At 50.4% G+C, this 21,483-nt stretch overlaps 1 protein-coding gene across 1 annotated transcript in view; it reads right to left on the reverse strand.

Moving 5' to 3' along the window:
• LOC118785879 (protoheme IX farnesyltransferase, mitochondrial) overlaps nucleotides 1-20,654 on the reverse strand; it is a 47,054-nt gene extending 26,400 nt beyond the window's left edge. The window contains exons 1-4 of the mRNA XM_036540828.1: nucleotides 20,561-20,654; nucleotides 19,303-19,445; nucleotides 18,038-18,341; nucleotides 16,277-16,401 (exon numbers count right to left, since the gene is read on the reverse strand). Of these exons, the coding sequence (XP_036396721.1) occupies nucleotides 16,277-16,401; nucleotides 18,038-18,341; nucleotides 19,303-19,445; nucleotides 20,561-20,591 (603 nt within the window). The 5' untranslated portion in view covers nucleotides 20,592-20,654. The remainder of the gene's footprint in view (nucleotides 1-16,276; nucleotides 16,402-18,037; nucleotides 18,342-19,302; nucleotides 19,446-20,560) is intronic.
• Between the last annotated feature and the right edge of the window lie 829 nt (nucleotides 20,655-21,483).

Raw genomic sequence — 21,483 nt, forward strand, 5'->3', positions numbered from 1 at the left:
ACTGCTGCTACCAGAGTATGTTTGTGGGGGCGACACAAGAGAATGATAGCTGTGTAGTGTCACGCCGGAGGAAAGTACAGACTCTGCAGTTTGTTGTCTATCAGAAAATGGTCTCTAGGGTGTCAAACGTTCAGGACGGCTGTGGCGATTTCACCCTCCAAACAAACGCAGGCGTCAGACAATCTGAAGCCCTTCCAGAGGTTCTCCTCAGTGGTTTATTGCAGTCACAGAAAAGGGGAAGGGGGTGGATTATTTGTGGCAGAACAATGCAATGGAGCCTTGCTCAAGGGTTCGGTAACACTATCCAAACCTTGGATTGGAAACCGTAACTCTGCGGTCAGGAATCTAACTATCCGCTGCAGAAGTGCCTATCCACACTGCCGTCTGCAGTCACCGGAGGAGACCAGACTCACTGGGGGCTGGGACCTTTCGGCTGGAGAGTGCCGTCTGGCACAGCCAGCCGCCTGAAACCAGCCGCCAAGCCTCGGCAACGAGTATCCCTCACCATCTGGAGTGCCGTAAAATCACTCCCATAATCCTCTTTGTTCTGTCTGAGGGAGCCCCGAGGAGACGAGCGGCCCCTGGTGCAGCAGCGGGCCCGCGACGCAACCCACCAGAACTCCGGAGGTCCTCTCCTGCCCGGGCCCAGTCGGACCAGAGCAGCGGGCAGGTCTGGAACCAGATGGGCCAGCACCCGCGGGCCGTCCCTGGGTAATGCAGAGCCCTGCGGAGCGGCTCGGCGCAGCGGGGTTAAAATTAGCATTAGCCGCCGGCTGCGGGGCACTGCGCTGCCCATTCTCCACGCATCTCGGCGCTAAATGGAGTGTTCCTCCTTGCTCCTGGCTGTTATCGCCACTTAGAGTGGAGGGGGGAGGGGAGGGGGGTTTGGGGCCTGCTAAGAGCAAACAGGATGGCTCTGTCAACAGCTATTTAAATGACTGAATCAGGAGAGGTGCTTGCTTAGAGAGAGATTTTTACTTGGCTTGTGCTTCTGTCTGCCAACACACCTCATGGGTTAATGACCTGGCAGCATGCTGCAGGAAGAGCCCCTTGAGCTCCATACTGAGGGCCACAACCAAACCAACTTTTTCCATTATTTCGATGAGATTCCTCCCTGAAAGCAGAGTCACTCTCACAACCGGAAACCAGAGAGGTTCTGCAACAGCGGCAGGCTCCGAGGACATCTTGCTCGACGAAGATTAAAGCCGCGCTAAAAAATTCGCAGCACCGAAAATTAACAAGAGCCGGCGGGCCCTCCGGGTACCGTCGTCGTCGGATGCTTCGCTTCCCACAATGCTTTTTAAACGGATCCGCGCCGCCTGGGAATCAAAGGGAGCCAAGCCGTTTCCACACACGAGAGGCTGCAAACAATTACTTATGAGGTTTGTGAAGAGCGGGGGAAGAAAAAGGAGGATGGGGGCAGGAGGATGAGGAGGATGAGGAGGATGAGGAGGAGGAACCTGGAATGGGTCTGACGGCGTGCCCCCGCCGAACGAGAACCGCGGACGCTCGCCCTGGTCCAAGAGCGGGCGTGGAGAGCGGGAGGCGGCCAGTGGCGTTCCGCTGTCCAATCCACGGCTCTCTTTTTGCGACCGCGTCTTCCGCTAATGCAGAAGGGCAGGCCGATCCAGGCCAGACAAAAACAAAATAAAAAAAAAAAACAGAGCCTGCTCAGCACTCAGCGCTCATCTGCACAGACATCACGTTCAACAGACAGCGGTGCCTCAATGGATCCGGGAACAAGAAAAAAAAAACAAAAAACAAAAAACAAAAAAGCAAACAAGAAAAGGCCCCCCCTGACTGAGGCCTATCCTCGTCGGCCCCCTCGGAGGACGTTGCTTTGTTACCGTCGCTCCAGACAGCGGCACCAGCGGTTCACCGTCTGCGTTTCCACTCCGGCGCACACGACCCCGCGTCTCGAAACATATGTTTACCGAAACAGACAGGGTACAATTACACTGATACGCTCGACACACCCAGGATACTAATATGATCAAATAATTTCAACCTGCTCCAGGGGGAACAGTGCAAGAAAAAAAACTCAATAAATTCTAATCCTTCAACGCTGACAGAAGCTGGTGAACATTTTCATTTAAATCTTTTCTCTTTTTTTTTTTGGATCCTTTTAACAGGCTATCACACACACCAAATATATGTGAGCTCATCTTGGCCCATCCTAGCATGGAAATTGAAAGTTCTGCACCGCTGCTAAAGTTATTAGTGTTTTTTTTTTTTTTGCAAAATCCCTTGTTCATTTAGCATTTCCTGTCCATTAGACTGCAATGCAACAACAAGAGAGGGGAAAAAAAGAACATCACCGCTGGGATGACTTGTTGGGACAATGGTGCTTGGAGATCGGGGTTGAGCAATGCCATCTGTGAGAGAGGCATGCTTTTATTGGGGAGTGGATGGCTCTGGTAACGCCGCTTTCTCACCCTCTCCACAATGAGTTTCCCAGCATTCCCTGAGGCTGAGAAGGCACGAGGTATGAAAGCGAAGCCGTAGCCTTTGTTCTGTGGGAGCACAGCGCACCCCACCTCCCCAAAAAAACCCCCACAGATTTAGCAGCACATGAAAACACTTCCGTCCTTGTCATCCCAGGCCTCGAGCAGCGCTGACGTGCCGGCCACCGTTCAGGCCCCCCCCTCGTCCTTCAGGAGATGCGCCGCCGCGCTTTCATCGGCTTCTTCTCGGCGGTTACATCACCGCACGTTATTACTTCTCTTCTTAACAAAGAGGAAAGAAAAAAAAAAAAACTCTTTTCCGTGTTAAAGTGAAGACTCGGATGAAAACCCCTTTCCTCGGGATCGTGTGGCTGTCCTGCAAGTACTTAAAAGCAAAAACAAAAGCAACCGGGATAAACCGAGCAACAGGCCAGACCAACAGACTAACTGCGCTAAGCGACTGCGGCTCTCACAGCGGCACTACAACGCCACACTAAAAGCCTATCCATTAAAACACATCGTGTATGTGAACTCTTGGCTCTGGGGTGTTAATGCAGGAGACGAGGGCCCCGAGAGCGAGCGAACCTGAGTATCTGTTGTCCACACGTACACACGCTATCTGGAGAAACGCTCCTCTATCGCAGCGAGGCCCCATCAACAACGTCTCTTCTGATTGGCCTTATCTGCGGGACTGGCGCGGTGCTTCGTGATGAGATGCCGGCGGCCTTTCCTTCCGACACCGGCGTTTGACAGGTGCTGCCATTTTAATAATACAAAATGGCAGGGTGTCCTGAAGCTCCCACTTAAGGCTCCTGCGTGCCTTGACTCACTCCAGCTCTTTCCTGGAGAGGAGAGTTCCGACCCGGGGAACGGCGAGGGGGCTCCATGCAGCCAGCACCACCCATCAGTGGCGGGCGCCAGGCAGCAGGGTGGCGTAGCGGTAAGAAGCAGGGCTCATAACTGAAACATTGCTGGTTCAATTCCCCACTGGGGCACTGCTGTCGTACCCTCGGTCAAGGTACTTAGCCAACAACTACCTTAGTACATTGCCTTCTTCAAGCTGTATCTGTTGTCTACCTTCCGCTCTACCCACCCCTATTTAAAAAAAAAAAAACACTCTACACTAGTTTAGCACTTAACTCAGCAACTCTTACTGACCTCTTGTAATACTTCAAGAACTACTATTAGCACAGAGATGCACTTATTTGGAAGTCCGGGTAACAGTGTCTGCTAAATGATGCAATGCAATGTAATGTAAATATCCAGCTGTATAAACCCTGTGTAAGTCGCTCTGGATAAGAGCGTTTGCTAAATGACCGTAACGTAATGAAATTTACTGTAATGTAACGCGGCCCACTCAGGACAGGTTGGAACAGTATTGGCTCCAAACCCTTCAGAGGATCAGTCACAGCCCCGAACCCAGAGGTGCTGGGACACGGTGGTGTGCAGCGGCGTGGCCTTCCCCGCGTTAGTTTAGCGCCGGGCGAAGCGCGGCGCAGACAGCGAGATGATGCTCCGCTCTCCCGCCAAGCTGACACACAAACCGCGCCGACGGCTCGAGCGAACTCTAAACGGAAACACAAGCATCTCGCGCCTTCCTTGGCCACTCGGTGAACCTCCAGCAGGGAAAAAAAAAAGATGATGGCGTACGGGACAGGCAACACGGGACTGTCATCCCAATTCCAGCGTGCCGGTGAACCCACCCCGGATCGTGACATTTCTGGGACAACGAGACGCTATCGCCTGCTCTAAGCCCGACTTCCACGCAGGGTCCCATTCAATTCTACAAGGGGTCTCAGACACTTTGTTTCTGTAAGGAGCAGAGTGGGACTGAGAGCTTTTCCTCCCCTGCTCTTAAGAGGCACACAGGGTCTCAAGTGAGGTGTAGCCACGCTTCAGGCGTGAGAGGCCACGCCCACAACTCCCCACCACAAAAACACAAGCACAATCTTAATCACCCTTGAAGAGCTTCCAATCCAACAACAAAGGGCCTAAACCATCCGAATGGCAGGAGGTCTAATTGCCTTCCCCACTCATTCCCACCCAAACAAACACTGACTGCACCTCTAGTGACAGACGCGCCCCCGCCTTCCCTCTGACTCACTCTCCAGCGTCTGCTCCACTCGAAGGTCACCCAACCCTGCACACCGTATCCCCTTTCGGCGAAACCTCCCCCCCCCCCCCCCCTCGCCTTGAGGTCCTTCGGGTGTCTGTACGCGGAAGGGCGGGTAAGACGCCTTGCGTGCGAGGAAGCTGTCACCACATAAAGGTAAAAAAAAAAAAAAAAAAAAAACACACCTTTGATCTCACCGCAGAATGGCTGCCTCCACCCCACAGCGCACCACTGCCGGTGAGTCTGGCTACCTGGGTTTCTCTGTCTCTGCCTCGTTTCGCTCTCTCTCTCACCGACGCACCGATTCTCGGCCGGAGGAGCTTCCTGGGTCCCGGCGGCACTCTGCTCTGTTCGCACGGGCAGACAGGGACGTCATCTTTACAGCGGGACGGATTGTCTCAGACGAGACAGCTTCTCGTTGTCTGACTGATGAGTCGTTTCACACCATCCACCATGACTGACCAGCAAGGGCAATCATCCAATTCAGCTGCTGTTCAGTAAAGAGACAGCAGTACAGTCCAGATAAGGCGGCCTGAGTCCGGCCTGAGGCTACTATCATCTGAACCACTAATCTTCCCCTCAGCTCGACAGCAAATCCCATACACTGATATAAACCGCCAAACGTGAGCAATATTCAGCTTCTTAAAATGTAAAACCACAGCTAATGAACAGCACACAGATTGTAATTGGTGACAAATACTATGAGTGAATCCAGCCATGCTACCAGATGGAACTGACTGATTGAGACCAATCTGGGTGTGCTTTTTTTGTTCTGGAGAATGTTTAAAGGAGTGACTACTTTTGTGAATCACTCAATCTGTTCTGTGTAAAAACAAAGCAGATTGGGCTGAATTATAACAAAATAGTCAACCACCACCCAATACTGGGATATGTTATTGCCTCTGGAGTTTGTGGGGTCAAAGGTCATTTCGGATGGAGTAGCACCGCCTCCACATTAAGAGAGGTAGGTAAGTGGGTGAAGCCAACAGGTAAAATGCAGCCTAAAAGCAACAGGTTGTGCTGAAACGTCCCGCCCTCCCAGCCTGCCGGCCTGCCGGGGTACCAGCCTAACCGCAGACCCGCTCCGCTGCGGTCTGGAAATAATTCTCCACTCATGACACCGCACTCATTTGCAGAGCGAGGACCTTACAACGACCCCCCCCGGCTGCCCCCCACGCCCCCCCAGGCCTCTAACGAGAATATAATGATTTAATCAAGGAGCATTTCTGGTGCCGTAATGCGCATGACGTACGGCGCGGGACTTTTCCGTCGGCGCTGAAACCGACCAGACGTGATGCATGCCGTAATTACGCCGGCTCCAATTTGCCCCGGCGTGCGCCGAAAAGCTCCACCGCCTCTCTCTCCGCCGCTCGCGGATCGACTGGGTTTTTTTTGGTACACGTCGGGCGGGTCGACTGGTGATCTTTTATTCATGTGCGCGCTTGGAGGAATATCTGTTATTCCTGGACCACTCCCGCAAGCCAGGCTTACCATGTTTGTTTTATGGCTGATGCTAATGCGCGTGTTTATTTTCAAAACTGAAAGGGGGGGGAAGAGTTCGACAACGCATCAGCGCTTCTCTCCCTCTTTCCGACGTCTTCATCAAACCGGCATTTCCACACGCCACGAAATGCTCGGCCACTCACGACACGACACGCTCCGTCTCCCCGCGGACAATAAAGAATTAACTATTAAACTATTAACTATTTAACAGGCCCGTCGTATTAAATATTCATTCAAACCCCCCCCCCCCCCCCCAAACTGCAGCCGCGCGATGTCTATCTGGCCCCCCTTTTGGCGCTGCGCGAGGCGATCGGAGATTATCCGCAGATTAAAGCGCTTGCTTTCCCATTTTTCCCCGGCGGATTCAAAAGCCGGGTGGAAAAATAAACTTGCTGGGAAGGTCGGGCGTGCTTTTGTTTCAGCGGGGTGGGGGTGGGGGGGTGGGGGGGTGTACTGGAGAACGGGACCCCTGAAAAAGAGCATCCGTGCGGATGAGGGAGAGAGAGGAGAAAGAGAGAGAGAGAGAGAGAGAGATCATCTTCCTGTTAATTCTTCCCCCAGGCCCTCGGCTGTCGGGCCCTCGCGCTAATCGATGTAGCCCCCGCCTTCAAAGGGGCCGCGATCCGCCCCGCGCGCACATAAAAAGACCGCCATTTAAGGGCTCTCATCTGCACTCAATTACACAATCAAAGCGAAGCGGGATAATTACCCGCAGCAATGCCACGTATGGATAATTGATTAGTGTGTGATCCTGTGTACACCCCCCCCCCCCCCCACCCACCTCCCCCCTCCTTCGCTCTCTCTCTTTTTTTTTTGTTTGGTAATACACACTATCTTCAATCAGGCACCAAACAGCCATTGGCTAAACTATAAATGTCGATCAACGCTCTGAATGCGAAGGGAGGGTTGCATTCACACCTTCCCCTGACCGATTACCTGAGGCTCCTCAAGAGCCAGGGAAATCACTGATGTTCAGAGTCAGAGCGGCGCGACTGGAATCTCCGGGCTCGGGGCCCCCCCCCTTCTCAAAAAACGGGGAGAGACGCAGGGATGCCCCAGAGGGGGGCCATTTGGACAGTGAAAATATACAAGCTGGAGCAGGAACAGGTGATTTCAAGCAAGCGGCTGCCATCGCCGGCCCCAGCAGGCCGAGAAAGAGAGGGAGAGGAGGAGAAGGTGGAGGAGGAGGAGGAGGAGGAGGAGAAGAGAGGGATGCCGTCATGCAGCAGGAATTTTTATACCGCTTGAAAGCGTATCCTCTGTCGCTACCTCTCGCTTGGGGAACAGATAAAAACTCCGGCGGAGCGCTTTCGTTGTCTTTGAAGACGGTTTAGGGCCGACGGGGGGGTGACGGCGGGGGGTTATTCTGTTACCCCTAATGGCCCTCGTGGAGGCGCGACGTCGGGAACAGCCCTGTGGAAAAAGGAAAGGGGATCCCGGGTGCGGGGATCCGCGGGGGCTGCTGGGGGCCGTCAAAGCCAGGGGACAGCCCTGGCGGGGGAGCCGGCCGGCGGCAAAGGGCAGCTCTGATGAAAGATGACTGGCAGTTGCCGGGGGTGGGAGGGAGGGTGACGGCCGCTCCTCTTCCGTTTGCGGGGGCACTGGATGAGCAGTGGGCCCTGTGCATTCAGGAGTGCGGGGGGGGGGGAGAGGGGTGGAGAGCGCTCCTCTTCTGCGGGGACAGCGGAGAGGGGTGGCCCCTGTCCACAAGGGAGCATGAGGGGCTGCCCTGTCAGTTGCCTGATGGTACCCAGGCTTTCTATTGGTGGAAACATGCGTATGAGGGGCAGGCAGGAGGAGGGCAGAACCACAGCCAACACAACCTGCATCTGCAAGTGACACACGCTGTTAGAGTCACACAAAAGGTGGGCACCTACGAAATATCAGCTCACTCAACGGCCTTCTGCCCGTAGACAGCAAGGACTCCCGACGCCGTTTACAACACTGAGGCAAGAATGCCACACAAATTAAAATTTGGCGATAGGCGGCGTGGAAAAAACAGGCGAGGCCGCAATCAGAGAGTCATTCTGGTGCTGACAATTATAACAGATAGCGATAATTACGGAGCTGTGCCTTTCTAACTCCGGCTACCCTGAAGACACACTGCCACGGCGAGCGTGCCGCAATTAGCCTATACATAATGCACTTTCCAGACCAAATCCGCGCGATGAAGCCGCTCGGATTTAATAAACATCGTGTAAATGTAGATAATAATGGAGTGAGGGTTCTCGTTTGGGATGGATGGTCCTGCAACCGTCACCAAGAGCTACCACCCACCGCCCCCCCAAACCCCCCCCGCACCATCAAGCCTCCATGCATGCAAATGAGGGTTTTAAAAATGCATGGGGAAGCTTCTCACTCTCCTGCAGAGCCTTCTGGCTGCTGAGGGCAGCACTGGCAGAACGGGCCTGCCAGCAGCCAATGGTTGGGTTGATTAAATGCCCTTTCAACCCCCCCCCCACTCCGCCCCTCCCTCCAAGCAACGTTTCCATCCTTGTTTACTTTGAAACCCGAGCCAGGTAAACACCTCACCTCCGCCCGCCAACCAATCAGAAAAGGGGGGTGCGGCCAGCTCATCTAATGAAAGCTTTCCTGCCCGGCGGGGCCCCGCTGCGTTAGGTGGCTCGTATCAAGTGACGCTGAAAGGGCCCCATTAAAATTTCATACCTTTACATCTCTCCTTCATCTCGATATTTTGGTCCGGCGGCACGATTACACGCCGAATTGACGCGCCACAATTAAGAGGAGCCGTCTGTTTGGATCCGAGGCAGAGAGGGAGGAGGAAAACAAAACAAAAACCTATCAATCATTTAGAGCCCTCTTCTTCTTGAGTGGGCATACCCACCACCTCCTGAGGAATGAAATATTTAAGTTTGCTTTCCCTTTATGAGAATTAGCCAAACGAAATCATTCCGTGCGTCGCTCTTCCGCGGACCGCTTCAGAGGCGGATCCGATACGGTTCTCCGTCTTCGCGCGGTTTCGTAATCGGCGTCCGTATTGTTCTTCCCCGCTCTCTCCTCGCGCTCGCACACGGACGTGGAGCGGCCGGAGGGGGGGGAATTTGAGATTTCTTAACTCCGGGGGAGTTCCCTCGGTCCTGCTTCCGGACTGAGTTCGGCTGGCAGGCTCCCTAGCTGACCCGCGGCATCGCCATTAAACCGATTAGCGGGAATGACCGGTGCGGTAACGCATAGCGGACCGCAGGGCAAACAGAGAACGATCCAGAGCCGTTATTGCATTTAGAGCGGAAAAACGTACACCTAGTAACACTGACAAAATTAAAACGTGAGTGCGGGTGTGTGCTCGTACAGTAAGTCCGGAACTGTATTACTTTCCATTCCAAACAATGACTGGAACACAGCTAGCGGTACTGAATGGATCTGGTGTGCTCGCCAAAGGTGCTAATTAGATTAGACGGAGTCTGGCGCTACCCCGGTGGCTCGCTGGAGAGAACGAGGACAAACAAAACCTGCAACGCCGCCTGCAGAGTTCAGCAGCACTAAGGGGCCTCGTGCGGGATGAAGCAGTCTGTATGGATAACCTGCACTCAGGGGCCTCGTACAGGATAAAGCGGTCTGTACTCTTCATTGATAACCCACACAGGGCCTCATGTAGGATAACACAGTCTATTCTCTATATGAATGAGCACCATTCAGGGGCCTCATGTAGAATAAAGCGGTCTATATGGACAAGCAAGTCTTTGTCACCCTTCACCACCCCAGACTAGGTTTAAAGCAACATGCTTTGGGGGTTTTACTAAAGATTCTTTCATTTGTATGCATGTTGCATTATTATTAGAATACCTGACACTTTAGTCATGGAAAAGGCCTGCGTGTTTCTGGGCTTGGTTTGGTGTTGGTGATCAGCATCCAAAGTCTAACTGCCCAAGTTCATGTTAGATGGAGAACTCCTCAAGGTGGTGGCCACATAACTGGTAAAATACAGAAGCAGGTCTGTTTGCTGACTGGTAGCTGACCAGATTCTTCTGTGGAGTAAGGGCATGCCAGGTTGCTCCTTGAAAACAAACAAACACTAAGACTGGATGTTCCAGCTATTGCGACAGCAATCTGCTGTACTCTTTCGAATCAAGTAGCACTTCTCTGTTTTAATATTGCAAAGCTTTCCATTGCCAGTGATCAGTTTTCTTTTTGTCCCCTGTTGTGATATGAGCAAACGTCCTTCGAATGTTGTAACACACTCTTACACTTGAGCCCAATGCCCTCAATAGGAAAGCATACAGGACTTAAATGTGCACTTGGTACGTCCGCAATGACACTTTCCATGAGTTTCGCAAACACACTCTTTTTCTCCAAAAACCGTATCCTCTAGCTGCTGTCAGAGTAGATTACACTATTGGCATTTAGCAATAGCTCTTACCCACACCGACATACATAGGTTACATTTTGTTTTGTTATTTTTTTAAACATGTTATTAATTTATACGGCTGAATATTTACCGAGTCAACTGTGGGTTAAGTACCTTACCCAAGGGTACAGTAGCAGTGCCCCTGCAGGGAACTGAACCAGCAACCTTCCGATTACAAGCCCTGCTCCTCGCGACTATGCCACACTGCCCCCCCAGATGCAGATGTGAACGGCAGCGGTGTGGTAGAATACGGCGTAGTGAGGAAATCAGTAGTGAGTGAGCACGATTTCTTGTGCTTGAGGGGTCTCGCGCATCGAAGTGCAGGGGTAAATTATGCATGCCTTGGTCAAATGGCCAGGCGGAGTGGGGGGGGGGGGGTCCGAGCTCACGGGACAGGAGAGGCACACACTCACGCGTGCCACTCTCAGACACCGCACCGCGGGAGACACAGAGGCAGACACAAAAGAACCCACTAACACAGTCACATTCAGGGGAGTCAGCTCCCCTCACGACAGACAGTGGCCAAAACCGCATGAGGATATTCCACAACCAATCACAACCACAAAGAAAGACAGAAACTGAGTCAGTCAGTCTCTGTCAATTAATTAATCTGCGTGTCTGCGTGTGTGTGTGTGTGTATGTGAGAAGGCATCCATTACACTTGACCGCAGGAAGACAAAATCAGCCTTCGTGTCGCTTACGAAGAAAGGGGCTCGATCCCGCCAATATGGTCTAATCCATCTCCACCACGGGGGGAAACGCCGCTGATTCTGTTTGCTTTGACTGGGAACCCCCCGGCCGCCGCGCCCCCAGGATTCCTGCCCCAGCTTGAACCGGTCTCCTGACCCAATTATCCAATTACGGCCAATTAGGCCGACGTGCGGACGGAGCGCCGGTGCCGAGTGCCGAGTGCCGGAACACCCGGGGAGTTCTCCCCCCCCCCCGCGTGACCCCTGAATCCGAGCCAGACCACCTCTAGGATGAGTACGCACACACACAGGCGCACACACAGTCCCTGCTCTGTGTTGTTGTCAATAAGAGCCTTCATCCTACGAAAAACCAGGTGCCCCCCCCCCTCCCCCCAGGGAACCACCACAAGGTGCGCTTCCATCCCCCCCTCCCAAAATTGTTCCCACTGAGGCCCATCGCCTCTCAACCGGTGTGGTCTGGACCCCCCAGGTGGGATGCGGACTGGCGAAACCGTAGCCATACGGCACACAGACACACCCCTGCACCAAAAAAAAAAAAGGCTGGTCCGCTCCAGCAGGTGATGTCATCATAACGTGCCCATTTATGCAACTCCGGAACACCCAGGAGGAGAGCGTCTCCGCAACGCAGCCGGAGATCCAGGCATCCCAGAGTTCCCCTTGCCAGCAGCTGCACAGAACCGTCAGCTCAGCTCTCACAACCGATCCTTCACTAAATCTGGTTTAGTGCGGAATAAATTACCACTGCAAGGTCCACAGTGTTTTCCAGTATGCGTCTATGGAGCAAAAAAGAACTCGGGGGGGGGGGGGGGGGGGGATGAACACTGACAAATCATTTTTATTTGAGTCTACCGCTGTAGAAAAGTACACAGTAGCCGATTACAGCACACCAGGCACCTGCTGGGAGAAGATGTATTAACAGCTCCACCAAATCGCGGTGATGTTGAATGTACTGCTGAATTATTTTCTTTGGTCAGTAATACGGGGTTTAAAATTTCTTAAAAACCATCCTGACTTTGTAACAACTTTTTTCCTTGCCCTGTTATGCAACTCCCAGGCTCTACACCCTTCCGTGAGATTCCAAACGGGCTGGTTTTGAAAAAGAAACCACAAGCTGCGTGCGCTCCTACAGCCACCCTCCTTGGGGGGAAGGAGCAGCCTTGGCGTTCTCCGGGGTGGTGAGGGTCTGGCCTTCACTCCTCTGTTTTTTGAATTTCTTTTTCGTTTTGTGCGGTCGGGGAGGGTGCCTATGTGGTCACATACCCAGCCAGAGTGCAGACTCCTTACATTAAGGGCCTGGGGGCGGTCCGCGGAATCCATAGGATGCGATGCCTTGCACAGTGCGGCCTGGCTTTGTTTCATCTTAGCTGCCTTTGTTTTTGGCACAAAAAAAACAAGGCCACGCGTTTGATCGGCCCACACCGAGGTGACGTGGCGGCGCTGTCTCAATGAGGGAGGGGGGGTGGGAACAGGGAGAAGCGCTGGCACCACATCTGAAGGTGTCGTTCCTTTGTATCGAGAAAAAGCAAAAAGACCAAAGCGTGGAGATCACTTACGCACAGGTAAGGGTGTGCCCCCCTCCCCCCCTCCTCCCCGCCGGCCTTTTTTTTTTCTGCCTGTTTTTTGTACCTGAAACGCGATCCCCAATGTGTCAGAACGGCGCGGCGAGGATCACAGAAGCCACCGCTGAAGCCACTCACTGGCCAATTAGGTGTCCCCTGACGTCTCTCAGGCTGTGTGTGTGTAATTACACGCAAGAAAATTACATTCCTAACAACAACAACAACAAAAACTCCACTCAGCACACGCACACACACACACACACACACAACTGGCAATGAAGGCACAGCCGGCTTCTAATTAACTCCTTTTTTTCCTCTTGTTTCAAGCTGTCACTCACTTTAATAACTGTGAAAAGAAAAACAAATACAAACATTTGCACTTCAGCAAAGGGGCTGCGAGTTGGCCTTCCTTGTGCCTGCTCAAAGGGAAGAGTAATCAGCTCTGTGCTGAGTGAGGATTGGCTGCAGTGAGCTTAAAAACAGTCTGGAGATAAAACAGCGGGCCGTTCTTCATTATATATGAATCAGTTTTCAATGCTGAGGTGTATACAGAGGCAGGAGTTCAAACCGTGTTGGCTCTGCTAGCTGGGAAAGTTGAAGCTGTGACTACAGGCCCGGTTGCATTTATGCTATGGATGTCATGAGAGATGAAGGGCCAGGGTCAGGAACCCACTGTTCTCCACATGACAGTGTACTCCAGGGACTGTTGGGATTAACCCAGCTAAGGAGTCCTCTGAACCCAGATCAGTTGAGGAGGTCGTCTTGAGAAGCTGTCTGGGAAACGCAAGGCCGTCTGAACGAAAACCACCCGGCCTTCATAGCGGGCTTACATTCTAGGATCCCTTTACAACAGAGTGTTGATTTCCATTTTCAGACAGTCCCACGGTGTTCAGATTCTTCAGCGTATTACCCACAACCCCCCAGCACTTTGAGTCTGTATATGTGGGCAAACATGAAGAAATGAACCTCAAGGACCCACTGTACCACCCCGTCTTAATTTGCCTGGTCCATTAGAACTTCAAAGCAGAGGTACATCAAACGCAAACCCACAAGAAGCGTCCACGCCCTCCCCCAAAACGTCTTTTTAACAGCAACGGTGTCTCACCACTCCTGCTCTCTCCTTTCTACAAATCATATCCCACGTACAAATTTGACACCCCTGTGCCTCCCACCTCACCCCACCCCGCGAATCCCAGCCCCCCATCTGAGCGCCCTCTCCCGTCTGCTTTACCTTCACCTGAGCCCCAGGCTGAAAGTGAGGCCTGTCTGGTGGCTTTTGATGTGGAACGAGAGAGGATAAGGGGCACAGAGGTCTTCCTGCCCCCGGGCTCAGCTCAACGGTGAACAGGTCTCAGAGAATCCGCTCAGAGGGAGGGCACTGCCACAACAGGGCTTAATCAGCAACTGGGCATTTTTTTAACTTTGCATTCCTTTATAGTCTTTTCTCACGTTGGCTCCTTCCATCACCACATGACTGTTTGCGTGCTACATCATCGCACAAATTTCTAAAGATTACCGCCGTACTGGGGTTGAAATCTACAAGCGCTCATGGGCCAACCCTGGAACTTTCCCCAAAAACTTCCCACGTTATGCGAGGTGTGTCCTGGTATGGGCAAACAACGCACAACCCATGCGGACCGTCGCTGCCAGATCTCAGATCTCTCTGCACTCCCTTTATCTTGATCTGGAACCCGCCTTCTGTTTTAAAGACGAACAGATTTTTCATAGCTGTACGCTTATTTACACACCTGCTTGATTTGTAGGCAGGAGACATGAGCAAGAGGTAGAGCATGCTTCGCCGTCATCAGCTGAATAATACACCTCTTTACCTGGGTATTAACCTGAGTGACAGGTTTCCCAAAACACAATCCTACTATTAAATATTTGCTCCTTTGTTTCTGCACAAAGACGAACCGAAGGCAAGGTGACCTCTCTGGGTGAAAACAAAACCCGTGTCGATAGTCCAGAGAGGAAGAAGGGGACAGAAACGATGGGTTTCGGCGCAGACCTCTTTCCAAACCCGTCCCCCCCGGCTCGCGAGCGGGGAGGAGGGAGGCCCCTCGGACGCCGGCGAGCGCTGGCTACGGGGCGAGCCGTCTCGCCCCCGAGGGCAGGAACCTGCATTATAATCAGAGCCCCTCTCCAAATTACAGGCCGCCGCCGCGTCTAAATGGAGTTCAACCAAGGGCTGAGGGAGAGGTCGTCCATTAAACTAATATTGTTAAGTCACGGAGCGCATTCCAGAACGTAATGTCAACACTCGGCAACGGATCGAGGGCCGATTACTCCAGGCATTTAAAGTGTCCCGAGCCCTTTTATTTTTAGTTTTTTTTTTTTTTTTAAAAAAAGCTTTTTTGGCTGAAAATAATAACAGCGTTGCGCACTCCTCTTAATGCGTCTCTGAGATGCACTGCAGGAGAGGAATGCTCGCTGCGCAAAATAAGGAGCAGACCTGTGTGTGTGTGTGTGTGTGTGTGCGTGTGCGTGTGTGTGTGTGCGTGTGTGTGCGTTGGTGTGCGCGCGAGTGTGTTTGTGTGTCGCAACACGAAAACGCATTAGCCGCTCCAGATCGAACTGTATCTTTGCCAGCGCTCAAATGCCGCCTCATCCATCTTCGAAAGCAAACACGATAGAGATCAAAATAATAGTAATAAAAATAACACGCCATTAGGGCCTGATTAGTGCGGTTAAATCGCTTTATGACTTTGTGACTGCGCGGCTGTCTGTGGGAGACTTTGCAAAACTCCTACACTCTTGGTGCTTTTGAACAAGCGGCCCTTTCCCTGAGCTATGCTGTGTTATCATTGCTACACTACCCTCTTATACTCACATCACCCTGTGTCTACAAAATTAAGGCAGATAAAGTATATAACTTACAATGGAAAGTGGCTTACAATGTTTACTGTCTATGTTTACGGTTAATCTTGTGTAACTCATTTACAGAGCTGGATTCTTACTGTGGCCAGTCTGGGCACAGCTCTAAGGTACAACAGGAGCAGCCCGCCTTGGAACAGATCCTGTAACAACATAGTCCGAATGCCAGAACTGCCCACACGGTGCCAGTCAAACAGCGAGAGCCCCGCCAGCCAAACTCAACCACCCGCTGCACCAGCCTCCAGACAGCACCACTACACATCGGCAAAAGCTTTCGATGCTACTGGAGTGCTCACGGCAAACAACAACATAAGTATATTGCTTATCAGGATGGGAGGTAAAATAACTAGGTGACTATAGGCCTAGATGAACTGCCCTTCTCAGAGGTGCACTTAGGGATTCTGTCTCTTACCTACTCCTGCCATATGCACTAGAGAGAAACAAGACCTGCAGCTGGTACTGAAACAGCCAGGGGGGAACCCAGGAAGGGACCGAAATGCACCCATAGCGGGCATAGTGAGTACACACACACACACACACACACACACACACACGCGCGCGCACGCACGCACACACGCACACGCACACACGCGCACACACGCGCACACACACACACAAAAGGAATGATAAAGAGCTGCTCTCGTGGCTGGCAGACGCCAGCTGTCTCCCGGCCTGCTTGCGCTCAGATGCAAAATTTACTGACTGACCTGGTTGATGGAGTTGGCAGCACAGGAAGAGAGGCCCGTTCCCAGGGAGGCCAACAGGAAGCAGGCGGGGTCAAAGGGCACCGGAGCCATGGCGTACCCAGCTGCTGCTGTGGTGACAACCAACGCTGGAAGCGCAGAAAATTACAGCTCCATTAAAAGGCTTTTTCCGATATGATGGCCCAAACAAAAAATAATTCATACGCATATATTTTAAGCGCCGAGAAGCACAGTTGCTTTTACCTCAGATGGCCACTTAAGTAAAAGTGCTGCGCGGGTGTCTCTTATTCCGGGTCTGCTTCACGCTAACTCTGACGGATTAGGCTTAAAATAGCGCAAATCTGTTTTACCTGGCAGCGTGTCAAATGTGCATGGGGTAGCCATCTGAGGATGGGATTCAGAGCGGGTCCAGCCAGACAGGGAGGGCACAGCAGCTGCTGGGCTCTTATATATAATCAATCACAGCACCTGGGGGGGGAACGTGGTGCGTGTTCTAACCTCACAGCGACCGTGTGATTCTCTGCACCCCCGTCCTCACCGCTGTACCACTGCTTGTGTCTCTTTCCACAACCCCCGCGACAAAACATGGATCTGATTCCCGTGCGACCAGGCGGGCCAAACAAAACCTTACCCTCGGTTAACCTGCTATTGGTTAAACACAAGGGAATGTACGTGATAAAAAAAAAGGCGTCCCGTCAAAATATCAAGTGCCTTAGGCAAGGATGGGGGGGAGAAAAGGAATAAAAGCTGGTAGAGTGGTAACAAATACCAGCAGCAGAGACAGAGAAAGGATCTAGTTAATCCTCGCCTATGAGAAAGCCAAATCAAACTGACACCCTCACACCTGATATCGGCGCCTCCCGCGTCTGTGGTGAGCTGGAAAGGTAGCGCAGTGGATTTGTGGTTTACTTTCTCTTGGGGGAGGCGTCACCGGGCTTTAAGGTAAGCAAAGGAGGGCTTTTTTCCACGCTGTTACACACACACAGAACCAGCTTGAGTGAAGTCCGATGAGGAACACAATGCTATCTGACCACAGATCAAAGATTAAGCGGCATAACCAATAACTGACTCATGAAACTATCTGACCCCAGATCAAAGATTAAGCGGCAAAACAAAAACCTGACACATGAAACCACCCAGACTTACTGATTCTGAATCACTGTTTCAGTCAAACCTTGAAAGCAATTCTTTATCAGCAAGGTTAACATGAACATCTATTATGTAGCAAAAATTCTAGTGAGCTGCCACAGAGCGACACAACCATTTGGTCACTGGTCTGAGAGAGATGGGCTTTAAAGTCATGGTATAATTTAACCGAAAACAGATTTAAAAATGTGTCAGTTTTCACATTTGAGCACAAATATCTGAAAACTAACAACCTTGGGATTACATTTCATGTGTATCACCGTATTTAAAAGTGACAACAGTATTTATTGGTGACAATCAAGTACGTCTCTCCCCCCCCAATTATTGGCCTTCTGCAGCTATCAATGCAGCTTGCATGTCCTAAGATCCATTATAATGTATTTTTCTGATTGGTTGGCACTTGTGGACATGATCATTAAAATCAAAAGGGATAAAAATATGCATATGATTTTAATATATATATAATAAATATATAATAAAGTATACTGTAACATAAACATATACAAAAATAGGGTGTTATATGTGATAGCACATAAGACATGACACAATATATATGATACAGACCATATATAACACAATAACGTATCCGGTTATTGTTATGGATGGTCCTTTCCGTACCTGTAAGTTTGATTTTTGACAGCCGGGCGTACACTCCTGGAAGGTCGGCCATGTCCACCTTCAGCTCCTTCCACTGCCTCTCTAGCCGTGCCTCGAGGGCTGCATCGGGCTCCTTGGCTTGAGCCTCGCCCTCCCGCTCGGGGGTCTCTGTGGGCGCCCCCGGCAACGCTGGGACTGGCCTTATGGCCGGGACCTGCTGGACCTGCCGCACGACCGAATCGTCGTGGTCCTCCAGCGCGGCAGAGAGGGGCTCCTGCTTGGGCCTCGCTCGCTGCCGGAGCCCGCCGCCATTTTTAATAACATACTGACAAGAAACGCACATAAAGGCAAAGAGGAACGATTCAGTCTTTTAGAAAACAGTTATCAGCTTTATCAAAAGATGTATTATCTGAAAGAAAAATAGGCTCACTGACGTTACATTACATTACTGTCATTTAGCAGACACTCTTACCCAGAGCGACTTACATTGGTTACAGTTTTATTATTTTACAATGTTATCCATTTATACAGCTGGATATTTACTGAGGCAGTTGTGGGTTAAGTACCATGCCCAAGGGTACAGCAGCAGTGCTCCAGTGGGGAATCAAACCGGCAACCTTTCAGTTATGAGTTCTGCTCCTTAACCACTAAGCTACATTGGCCCCTATTTACTATTTCAACTGATGACTTTGTCCAGGCGCTTTGTTTCAGATAACACATTTTTATAAGACTAGACATTTATGTCTGATCTAATTTAAGCAATTTGTTTTGGTCAAGCAGTGCCTCATCAGGGATCTTAACCTGAAACCTTCTGGTTCCAAGCCCAGTTTGCTAGTAGCTATGCTACCAAAAACAAACCTCAAGGCCATCATTTCACAAAATTACACAGGCTTCCAACATCATAGCTGTTAAAAGCATTTGAACACACATACGGAGATTGCCCTGATTTATTTATCCAAAATATACTGCTGCTTTAAGCGTAAAACATTATTCTTTGACTCTGGTTCATCCCACTGTAAGCAGGGCCAGTATCTTTCTTTGGTTTACAACTTTATGTCATTCCACGAGACGGAACAACAAGCAGAGGGTTACTTAGTTAAGCAAAGGAAGAAAGCACAATGTCCTTTTACCTAGGACGGGACACTATAAAATCCACTACTGCAGCAATAACAATTGCCTCATGCATTTACGGAATAAAAATACTAACTCTAGAAAAACCGGAAAGGCAATGCAATGCATTATGCTTGGCAGAAGAAACGTCAGGTAAGCGTGACGTGAGGTTTTACCTGCCGCTTCAGGAAGCTGAGGTGCTGAAACGTGATCCACTCCCTCGGGTAGCTAGCGCTAAACTGGAAAAGGCTACGTGAGCACAGGTGACCTCTGGTTCCATTTTCTGCAAGTCGCTGGAAGACGCCGGCGCTTACCAGAACTGCAACACACACAGTTACACCTTCAGGGCCAGACACTCATAGGACAATGAAGCCGCTGATTATGTGACTATAATCTAATGATCAAAAAAAAATACAACGATCACTATGAAAAGGTCATAAGAGGACACTGAAGAATGCAACTGCTATTTCAGAGAGGAGAACAGCAAAATGACGTTACATGATATGAATACCTTTGTTTCAATACTTTCAGAAATTAGCGTGCTAATTGATTTGAAGGCAGCATTTATGCTTTCAGACTTGGTTAGCTGTCATTTAGCTTTCTAATCACAGCTCTGTTGACAGCTATTATTTGGCTAGCTTGACCTACCTGGCTACTTGTCGAGCTAACATAAAGGTCAAAACTAGCACATTGGCCAACTCAGGGGTAAAGGAAATCAACTGATTGGCAAACATTTTGATATAGATGTTAAATGCTGAAGAGACAAATTAAGACTTGTACAGTTAGCCAACATTAGCTAGGTTATAACTAGCACTCTGGACAGGTCCTTTTCATTTAACGTTATAACCTGGCAGCTAATTCTGGCAAGTCGAGCATTTGTTCCGTAGCAGCCAGACATACATCTTGCTAGCTAGTCTATGTAATGTACTTGACAAGCATATCGGCGATCAGTATTGACCAGTACCAGTATTGACCAGTACCAGTATTCGCAACGTATTGCCGACGTTACTAGCTAACTAGCCAGCAACTGCTGACACCGTATGCTTGCTACTGAAGTGCTGAGATAGCTAGTTAGCCAACAATGCTAACCATTAGTGTCAACCCAGAACTAGTCACAGCAGACTAAGTTAATTGCTGGTCATCACACCTTCGCAAGCTAGCAACGTAATACTGGAAACAAGTTATTTAGCTAAAAGTTACAGTGGTTAGTAGGTGTCATCCGGTCGCTGACAGTCGCTTCAGCTATGCCGGCGTATGAGTTACAGTTATTTCAAGGTTGCTAGCTAGCCGGCTAGCCGTTAAAGGTCAGGCAAATAAATAAATGAGCATTTAGCGGAAACCGAAAGAGCTCGACTCATACATAGCCGGTTAACTCCCGGGGACTTTTCCTCCAAAATATAAATGTTCTACAAATAGTGTGTAAGCACAGTTTACCTGTGAGCTTGCTACATGGCGTTTTATACATGTTCTCTTTGGCTTTACAAGCCGGAGCCGGCTCTGTCCTCTTCACATGCTGCAAGCCGCCATTTTCAACTCGCCGGCAGGACTACTTCCTGTGTCGTTACGCGGTAGGAAACCCAATCCGAGGCAAGTTATAGCATATAGCAAGCTAAGCAGCTAACTGCGCTTTACAAGACTAAAGATCTGTTGCCTAAACCAGTTGAAATGTGTAAGGGTGGTTTATCCTCTGGGCAAGCTAGTGTGGGAAGGCGCACGGTCATACGCTAAATTACTGTTTTATTACTCGCTCACACTTTTGCTTTGCACAGCTTTATGCTATGGCTCAGTTCACGTTACCGCTGTCTCCGCTATTTCCTGTACGTGCAGCGAAGCCATGCGGCGTACGAATCCGTCCCTACATGACCTTTGATTCTGCGCTGAGGACAGCTCTGTATCGTATCTTCATTGGGACCAAGGTTATTCAATCTGGGCTTCGTTTTCCTGAGCTGTTTTAAAAGGTTGTTTGGGATTTCAGTTCTGGCTGTGAATTGTTCCCACAAACCTCCTTTATAATACAAGCATGTATACTTGAAAACTGAAGATAATACCTCAAATACATTTGATAGGCCCTGATTATAAATAGGCCTATATTTGTAAAAGTCTGGTGATATTATCATTAAGGTCTCTGTTTTCCATAAATAATCTCTTAAATACCCATTCAGAGCAAAAGAGAGCCACGTGGTGTGATAGTTATCAGGAAAAAAAGGAACAGAAACGACTGGCTTATGGTCACAAACAGGCATGTCATGTGCCCTAGTTTTTTTAGCAAAACAACTTCACTAATAAAAGTGTAACAGTATTCCACTTGAGCTGATTGTCTATCATAGTGGTGTTAAGTGATACCTCTCCCTTAATAA

This window comes from Megalops cyprinoides, chromosome 1 (assembly GCF_013368585.1).
Source record: "Megalops cyprinoides isolate fMegCyp1 chromosome 1, fMegCyp1.pri, whole genome shotgun sequence".
NCBI lineage: Eukaryota > Metazoa > Chordata > Actinopteri > Elopiformes > Megalopidae > Megalops > Megalops cyprinoides.